Raw genomic sequence first — 9,306 nt, forward strand, 5'->3', positions numbered from 1 at the left:
GTACCCAATAAAATGAATATGTGTGTGTGTTAGAGAGAGGGGGGGGGAGAGTGAGGAAAAGGAAGGAAGAGAGTGTGAGTGAGGATCTGATGGTAAAAAAGGTTGCCAATGTAACTTGATATGTATGAAAATATTAATATTAATGTGACCCCGTATGTTTTTCTAGTTATCAGAATCCCGTGGCCTTGACCAGTCCACCACGACAACCATTTACGGGCTGTTCCCCCAGACGGCTCCGGGCCGCAGAGAATCCGGGTCACCAACCTCCACCTTCCTTCCCACTTCCAATGCAGAAATGCAGACGTTTGCTGGGCACGTGTTCCCCCTCCTCGACACGCCTGCCGCCTTCTCCCCTCCCTCTCCTCCTCCCACTCCCCTCATCTGACCAAAGCTCCTCTTATCTCTCTCTAGCCCCCTTTCCCTCCCCGTCTGCCCATCTACTGCTGCTTCTTCAATCGAGTCCCCGCGATCGCAACACTCGCGTTAATTTGATCCCCGCTTAGTTCCTGAGCGCTCAAGGGATCAGATAACCAGGAAGATGGACGTGCAATACCATGAGGTGAGCAGAAGCAACTCCATCTGCACATGCATGCCGACATGCTTGATCTCTCGGTTGCAAGCACGCACTGCCAGCGACGGTGCATGCGCGAGTGGTTGGATCTTGATCATGTTCATCATGATGCGTTTGATGGTTTCTCGGCTGATCCTGCAGGAATACGTGAGGAATCCGAGGGGGGTGCAGCTCTTCACATGCGGCTGGCTGCCCGCTTCTTCCTCGCCCAAGGCGCTCGTCTTCCTTTGCCATGGTACGTACTGCTCGTTTGCTTAATTTGCGAATCGACCGCTGCCGAAGCTTTGCGCATTTCTAACTTCAACAGTAGCTATGCCTAATTCCGGTGGCTTCATCAATGATATCATACCACATTGACTCTCTCCTCTCTTTTTTCTTGTATGTGCGTTCATTTGCTTCAGGGTATGGCATGGAATGCAGCGTCTTCATGAGAGGTACTAATGCTGCTTAATCTTCGTGCTTCTTGCTACCAATCTCGTTTATTTCCTCTATTGTTTTTAGAGACAGTTTCAGAGAAAATTCAGAAACATGATGAGGGGTATGGAATTGGAAGCCCTTCTAATACAAGAGATAATGTTTCACGAATTATTTTCGGTGTGCGGTCGTATCTTTATGGGCCTATATATATTGAATTCATGTATCTTTGTTCTTACATCATCCATGACTTCACATGCATGCACTGCGGATCTAGGCTTCATATATGTTAGCGCCATTGATCCTTCTAGAATCTAGATGCATGCGTCAGCCTCAGCCTGGTTGTTAATAGGAGCATGGGAGTAGCATGGGAGGCTACGAGCCTTCTTATTTCCTTTTTGGTGATGCCAGGAGCATTCTCTAGCCTAATTTGATCATGTCCTCCAGTAAGATTTAACAGCTACTCCCTCCGTGAAGAAATATAAGAGCATTTCGATCATTAAAGTACACCTTAACATAGAAAGAGCCCTGTGAGTCGCATAGTATCACAAGTTCTTTCGACGCATCAAGCGTTGCTGATCGTAAAAGAATTTTAAATATTTCTCTCTCTATAAATGGATCGAAATGGAAGCTTTGTGTTTTCTCCAAAAACATCACATTGCATTGCAGTCTAGGGAAAGATGGTAGAGGAGAATTTTATGTAAGCAAATTAGCGGCCAGAGACCATTAATTGCCGTGTACTTTAAGGAATAGGTTGCAGATGCTGATAGGGAACTACAACTACTGGCTGGTGATAGATACCGTGACTTCATGAATTGGACAGCTTTCAGCAGCAGATGCTGCTATATATATGCTGACAATGGTCTTATTCGATGCAGTATATCCGTAATTTCAGAACTAATTGTCGAGGGTACATGCCTGAAAATCGTCTTGAAAACGTTGCTACTACAGAAAAGGAGTTGACATATGGAAGAAGTATTTTGCTCATTGTAGGGTAGTCTCGGATTCAGATCAATTACTTACCACCCACAAAGAACCGCATCACCATCTATTCTTTCTCTCATTTGATCTTTTCACAGAGAGATAGTTAAACACAATATAGGTGGCAGTTAATAACACTCTTCTCACTTGTATTGGTGGGATCCTTTTGTTCGGCTGCGAGTGAGAGCTGCTTTTGATAAAGAGAGAAGATGATGATGGCAACACCCTCCTAAAGGTTCCACCACGCGACATATTCGTTTGATAATTCCAGCATAAAAGGTGATTGCAACCTTATATTCGTGAGTGATATTGGTGAGCTGCAGCCAAGATTGTTGGTTGCCGTAGAAGGTTAACTAACCAGCCCACTTTTGGTAGCGTTTCGCTTGGAGAGTTTGATTCAAACAAACCAAAGGTCAGTGGTTGGGTCTATGGTTGTGCGGCCTATCCACCCGGTTTGATTTCAATGAACCAATTGACCCACACATGGTTTTTATTCCTTATTTATATGCCACGTTAGCGAATGAGTGTGTGCACTTCTTTGCCCACAAGACTAAAATACCGATACTCACAATTAAACTCTAGTTGGTGCAGAGGTCGGGAAAATTCTCCGCCAATTGTTTTGCAAACCGAGCAACGCGTGCAGTTGTGCGCCTTGCCCACCCAGCTTTTCTGCCAAAGATTGACTCGTGGTGCATAGTGTGTTTGCCTCTATGTGTCGCCTCTTCCCATTCGTGTAGTGAAGGAGTTTTTCTCCTATTAATTTCCCCTGTTTTGATAGGGAGGGAAGATGATGGCAGCACAATTTGCAAGTTCCATCACGTGATATGTTCATTTGATAATGCCGACATAAAAGGCGATGTAACCTTTACATTCGAAGTGATAGTGGCGTGCCGCACATAGATTGTTTGTTGCGTCGGAAGGTTAACTGGCCCTCCTCAACAACATTTGGCATAGAGGGTTTACTTTGTCAGTGAGCAGAATGAAGGCGATGCAGAGCAACAGAAGGCACTCCCATTATGCCAGAAGAAAGCGGCGTTTAAAGGCAAAACACCATATGAAAACGAGGTCCCACATGGCACCCGGCCCAGCCCCGATTCAATGAGAGAGCTCCCTAGAGCTTCATTTTTATGGAGCTTAGTATCTTTTAAGATAGTGCCCGAAAGCAATAATAGAGTGGTGATCGTCAGTCAGCACTCAGCAGGAGATGTTGTATGTTCCATTTATTCAGAAATCCATCTTTTGGAAACCCGTTCTACTCAGGGTACATGGGTATCCAAAATTAGTTTGACTTGACAAACGAAGAAACAGTAGGAAGGTCATCATATTTGGATTGGATATGGACGAGTGTGCGTGTTGGCCCATCTTTCATGCACCTTGTCACTAAAAAATGGTGTGACAAGTGTGTTGGATACAGTTTGCATACATCACAAATACTTGGTCAGAAGTCAGAAACCTATTATGCTCCCATCGATCCCATGCTCAGAAGGAAGGAAATTGCAGTTTTGACCAGCAGCTACGATCCAAGTGACGAACCATTGCTTGTGAGTTGTGACTCTGACCACTTGGATAAACAGGCATTTTGTTTATGGTTGCAGACGCGGTCCTTTCTCTCTTCCATTTCCATCTGTCAATTTCATCTATATCACTATCGTCGTGATCGTAGGCAACAGTATTTCATCCTGTATATATATGATGACGCAGCTAACCCCCGTTGTCTCGCGAGCTGTAACTGATTGTAATTGGGTACGGAGTTGTAAGTGATTGTTACTGTTTCCTGACAGCGTGCGGGTTCAAGTTGGCCGCGGCGGGGTACGGCGTGTTCGGCATCGACTACGAAGGCCACGGCAAGTCCATGGGCGCCAGATGCTACATCCAGAAGTTCGACCGCCTCGTCGCCGACTGCGACCGCTTCTTCAAGTCCATCTGCGGTAGAAATCACCTTACAATTCTGCTTGGTTTCCATACGAACATGTCTGCAGTTTGGTCGATCGTCAAACGGACGACTGAACCAGACGCTGCATTCTGTCTCCGTGCGCAGACATGGAGGAGTACCGGAGCAAGAGCCGGTTCCTGTACGGCGAGTCCATGGGCGGCGCCGTCGCCCTGCTGCTGCACAGGAGGGACCCGGCCTTCTGGGACGGCGCCGTCTTCGTGGCGCCCATGTGCAAGGTGCTGCCATCAACTTCTCCTGCCATGTTGATGAACTTCTACTGCAATGCCTGCCTCTGCCTGCTAGCTCATGTGTAGGTTGTTGTTTTGATGGCATGGTGGTGGTGCAGATATCGGAGAAGGTGAAGCCGCATCCGGTGGTGGTGACCCTTCTGACGCAGGTGGAGGAGCTCATCCCGACCTGGAAGATCGTGCCCACCAAGGACGTGATCGACTCCGCCTTCAAGGACCCCCTCAAGCGCGAGCACATCAGGAGGAACAAGCTCATCTACCAGGACAAGCCGCGGCTCAAGACGGCGCTGGAGCTGCTCAGGACCAGCATGGACGTCGAGGACAGCCTCGCCGAGGTGAGCATGCCCTTCTTCATCCTGCACGGCGAGGCCGACACCGTCACCGACCCGGAGGTCAGCCGCGCGCTCTACGACCGGGCCGCCAGCGCCGACAAGACCATCAAGCTCTACCCCGGGATGTGGCACGGCCTCACCGCCGGCGAGCCCGACGACAATGTGGAGCTGGTCTTTGCCGACATCGTCGCCTGGCTCAACAAGCGCAGCCATCATCGCAAGCCTGAACACGGCGGCCGGGTAGGAAGTGCCCCGTCGGAGCCTGCAAGGTACCAACGGCGGCCGGTTTCCGGCGGCAGCGGCATGGACAGCCCGGTGTCGATACCTCGGCGGCGAGGTGGCTTCCTCTGCGGGCAATGTAGAATGTAAACATGGAACTGTTTGTGCAAGGAAAAGAGAAGCAGCAGATGAAAGCATGTAAATACTGTGCTGCACCAATGCTCAGTAAACTGAATAAAGTTTTGCTCCACTCTGAAGTTTCTTGTGTTCTAGACAGAGATTGGCTTCCTGAAGCATCTGGGAAGATCCACATTCTGAAACAACATGTAATTTATACCATATAATGCTATCTTCTCAACAAAGAATTAGAAGATCCAGATTTGATTTATATATATCCAACAATCCAACTGGGATATCTGTCCGTATAGCTGAGACTGGCGGAGAAGGCGACAGACAAAAATGAATAACATTACATCAACAACCAAGGTATTTAGCAGTAAAACTCTCGACGACGACTACGTGGCCATAGCTCTGTCAGTGGGGGGATTAACCAAGAAGCAAGCTAGAAGCAGGCCACCAAAATTTCAAAGTATAGTACTCCGGTCTACTCTTTACTGGCCTTCGGTGGCGGTGGTGGCGCTATCTTGGTCGCCGAAGATCCGCTTGCGGAAGTCAGTGACCATGAGGGGAAGACCGTCACGGAGGGCGATCTTGGGCTCCCACCCGAGCTGCTCCTTGGCCTTGGTGATGTCTGGCTTGCGCTTGTGCGGGTCGTCCTGGGTGTTCTCACGGAACTCGATCCGTGCATTCGGGTCGATGGTGTCCTGGACAACCTTGGCCAGCTCCAGCATGGTGAACTCACCAGGGTTACCCAAGTTGAATGGCCCTATGTGGTCACCTTCCATCAGCCTCATCAACCCCTCAACCTGGAAGACGGCTATTTTAGAAAGCGCATTCCAGATAGCATTGCCATAATTATTGTTCACTCATGGTTAGAGATGACCTACCAAATCAGAAACGTATTGGAAACTCCTGGTCTGCTTGCCATCGCCGTAAACCGTCAAAGGCTCCTTCCTTAGCGCCTGCCACCATGTTACAGCATTTGGATGTTACTTGTGAGAATAAAAGGAAGCTTACAGTTTTAAAACTAGCAGAGCACAGCAGTGTATGTATGTTTACCTGAGCAACAAAGTTGCTGACAACACGGCCATCGTCAATGCACATGCGTGGGCCATAGGTGTTGAAGATCCGAGCAATCCTAACCTGAATAGTGAATACAACAAAATACACCAATCACTACACATACAGACCTATTTTCTTACGGATGGAATGGAAATTTCAGTGCTTGCAACAATATATTAGTATAGCACAAATGACAAATACCTCAAGGTTGGCACCACGGTGGTAGTCCATGGTCAAGGTTTCAGCTGTACGCTTGCCCTCATCGTAGCAACTCCTGACACCTGTTGTCCAGAGAAACATACATACATACACATCAGTGGAGAATGAGTAATACGTTCTATATGTAACGAATTCAAAGAGTACATGACAAATGCACTCATAGAAAATGGAGCGACGACTAGCTGTAGCTATCTAGCCCAACAAACTCCCCTCCTTTTATGCGCGTTCTCTTAATTGTTTTAAGTGTCTTGGTTGGTGGATGTTTGGTCAAGCGCAAGCATAGTTTTGCCCCACCTTCTTCCTTCACTAAGAAGGGATCAAGATCCACCATGTGGCACATTTCACCTACCAGAATTGTCCCTTTCCAGCAGAAAGAATCAAACCACGCAGGAGGCCACCCCCCATCTAGATTCCACGGGCGGCATCTCCAGCTAGTAAGATTCCAACACCCCTTTCCCCAAATTGAGTAAACGAGGATTTCTGGTTATAACAGTAGCCTTCAGCTCAAGAACATTTCTATTTTGAAAACCTCATCACTGCTCTCCTTGTGCTTCCTTCTTCTGTAATACTACTACTGGTAGTAGATATAACCCAACTGGCAATATGTTTTATTTTCTATTCTCAATCCACCCCCACAATCAAAATCACTCGAAACTACTTCCAAAACTACTCTGAGTAAAATTAGGACAACCCCAAATCCATGCTCAGCATACCTACCCCCAATATCATACGGAAGTGTGAAACGTAATGAACGTGAGTCCAGAAGACCAGAAACATCATTAGTTTGGTACCAACAGTCCCTACCACGCAAAGACTGGGCAACTTCTACTATGCATGATCCAACTTGGATCTACTTTTTCCCGCTAACCTCGTGTAACAATAAGCAAAATCATCATGATAGATCTGGTACAGTAATGAGACACCTAACACGATCACACTTAAGAATGAGCTGGAGGAATATGAGGATTGAGGAGAGTTCTTACCGATGGGGTTGACATTGCCCCAGTAGGTCTCCACCTGAGGGTGCTGGAGGGGATCACCGTAGACCTCACTGGTGCTGGTGAGGAGGAACCTGGCGCCGATCCGCTTGGCCAGTCCAAGCATGTTGAGCGTACCAACCACATTGGTCTTGTGCCATCTCGAAGGTCAAGGATCACACATAGCATTCCCAAAGGAAAACGCAATATTGCATCATAATAACTTGGTTGTTGGACTAAAACCTCCAAAAGGTTGTTGCAAAAGCACGCAACAGGAAGGTCATGTTTAGTGAACAGTAAGCAAAGTTGCTTAGCGGAAAAAGGGACCGCCCCCACTTGGATCTCACGGTTTAGCTGTACTGTCTTTATGTCAGAGTTAAGCTAGCCCTACAGCTCAACCAGATCCAAGCACAATGCGAGTTTGCTTTTGCTTTTGCCTTTTCCTCTCCTCCAATTACTGGATCATAAAGTAAAGTAAACTGGTCTAGAGATGCCACATCTAGAAAATCTGATGATAGAATCGACTTTTGCTATGCCTGTGTGCATATGTGATGCAGAGGCCATGCTTGTTCCCTATCAAGATTGGCAGATTCTACTAACCCAACGTTTGATTGAACTAAACGCTAGGCGACGCATTCGCATGCTGCAAAACAGAGTAATTTTTGTGGTGGAAACGGTAACTTGGATCAAGCTCTGTATCGCGCAGAAAGCTCCAAAATTGACGCGAAACGTGGCGCAAATCCCGAGCTCCACGCACCCAGAAATCCCCCTTGCAATCGCAGATTCCCAATCCAGAAATGAGCACGGGATTTACCCAGATGTGCAGCAAGCGGCAGGGCTGCGCAAAAGAACAGGACCCTTGTACCGCAAATATCTCCCACCCAGTAAAATGCAAGGAAATAAAAATTAGCGATCGCCAGAAGGCAGGAAAAGTCAAAGCATCGAGATCCAAGCAGTTGAGCTTTGAATGAATTAGAAGAAGAAAGGATATGATTGTCTTGACGGGGTTGTACTTGTAGTGGACGGGGGATGCGGGGCAGGCGAGATGGTAGATCTGGTCGACCTCGAGGAGGATGGGCTCGACGACGTCGTGGCGGATCATCTCGAAGTTGGGGTTGCCGAAGTGGTGCATCACGTTCTCCTTGCGGCCCGTGAAGAGGTTGTCCACCACGATCACGCTGTCGCCGCGCGCCACCAGGCGGTCCACCAGGTGGCTGCCCACGAAGCCGGCGCCGCCGGTGACGAGGACGCGGAGCCCCTTGCGCTTGAGCCCGAGGGGCACCTTTCCGGCCACGAACTGGCGGCCGGGGTTGCGCGCGGCGGGGTCGACGGAGAAGCGGGTGAGCGCGCCGGAGACGGCGGCGGCGCGTCCGGAGGAGTAGGGCGTGGCGGCCGGGCCGGAGCCGGAGGGGGCGGCGAGGCAGAAGATGGCGGCGGCGACGAGCATGCCGACGAGGGCGAAGAGCGGGCGGTGCTCGGCCGCGGCGTAGCGGGCGGCGCGGGGCAGCCACGCGAGCGGCTTGGAGCCGGCGGGCTTCGCGGACGAGTACTCGCCGGCGGCCCCGGCGGCGCCCGCGGACGGGGACGCCGCCCCGCCGCGGTACGTGAGCTCGGACGCCATCTCCGGCGGGCCGAGGCAAGAAGGACCCGGTGGTGTGGCCGGAGAAGTGTAGGGCCCCCCGTGTAAGAGGAAGCGCGGGCAGGGACCTCGCCGCAGGTTTGTGTCGGTAAGGGCGCGGGGTGAGGTGCGTGTCAGAGGTGGGAGAGGGAGGTATTTATGCTGCGGCCGGGGTGGGAGGCGCCGCGTGGTCTGGTTCTCGTGGGACCCGACCCGTTGGACGCGATCGAGATCGACGGTGCGGTGCGGGGTTTGACTACGGGCAGGCCGGCGAGATTAGGTGGTGGTGCGGCGGCCGTGTGTGGCCTGATCGCCAGGGCCTCAGTCGGCGGCTAGCTGGCCTGGCCTGCCGACCGCTTCTACGAAATTAACCTGTGTTTTTTAAAGGTAGTAATAAAACCATTAGTTTCAAAAACATTTCTATTACTCCCTCTGTCTCATAATATAAGAACGTTTTCGTCACTATAGTAATATTAAAAACGTTCTTATATTATGAGACGGAGGAAGTACTTTTTTTCGTATGATGAAAACCACTATAGTACTTCATCCGTTTCTTTAGATATACAATAGGGTTTTTTAGATACTCAGAAATTACCACCATACCATGGTCTC

At 49.6% G+C, this 9,306-nt stretch overlaps 2 protein-coding genes across 2 annotated transcripts; one reads left to right on the top strand and one right to left on the bottom strand.

Annotated features, from left to right (window-relative positions):
* The first annotated feature begins 281 nt into the window (after positions 1–281).
* On the top strand, positions 282–4,974 carry LOC125514660 (caffeoylshikimate esterase-like). Its single transcript, XM_048680003.1, has 6 exons — positions 282–559; positions 713–806; positions 973–1,005; positions 3,748–3,894; positions 4,005–4,135; positions 4,246–4,974. Exons 1-6 carry the CDS (start codon positions 539–541, stop codon positions 4,846–4,848), a joined length of 1,029 nt encoding a protein of 342 aa, XP_048535960.1. The 5' UTR covers positions 282–538; the 3' UTR covers positions 4,849–4,974.
* An 89-nt stretch (positions 4,975–5,063) lies between these two features.
* LOC125514651 (UDP-glucuronic acid decarboxylase 2-like) lies at positions 5,064–8,838 on the bottom strand. The gene is made up of 6 exons (XM_048679992.1): positions 8,068–8,838; positions 7,083–7,230; positions 6,082–6,161; positions 5,878–5,961; positions 5,706–5,780; positions 5,064–5,624 (listed from the first exon to the last, which is right to left on the bottom strand). Exons 1-6 carry the CDS (start codon positions 8,695–8,697, stop codon positions 5,310–5,312), a joined length of 1,332 nt encoding a protein of 443 aa, XP_048535949.1. The 5' UTR covers positions 8,698–8,838; the 3' UTR covers positions 5,064–5,309.
* Positions 8,839–9,306: the final 468 nt, after the last annotated feature.

Source organism: Triticum urartu, chromosome 1 (genome assembly GCF_003073215.2).
Source record: "Triticum urartu cultivar G1812 chromosome 1, Tu2.1, whole genome shotgun sequence".
Lineage (NCBI taxonomy): Eukaryota > Viridiplantae > Streptophyta > Magnoliopsida > Poales > Poaceae > Triticum > Triticum urartu.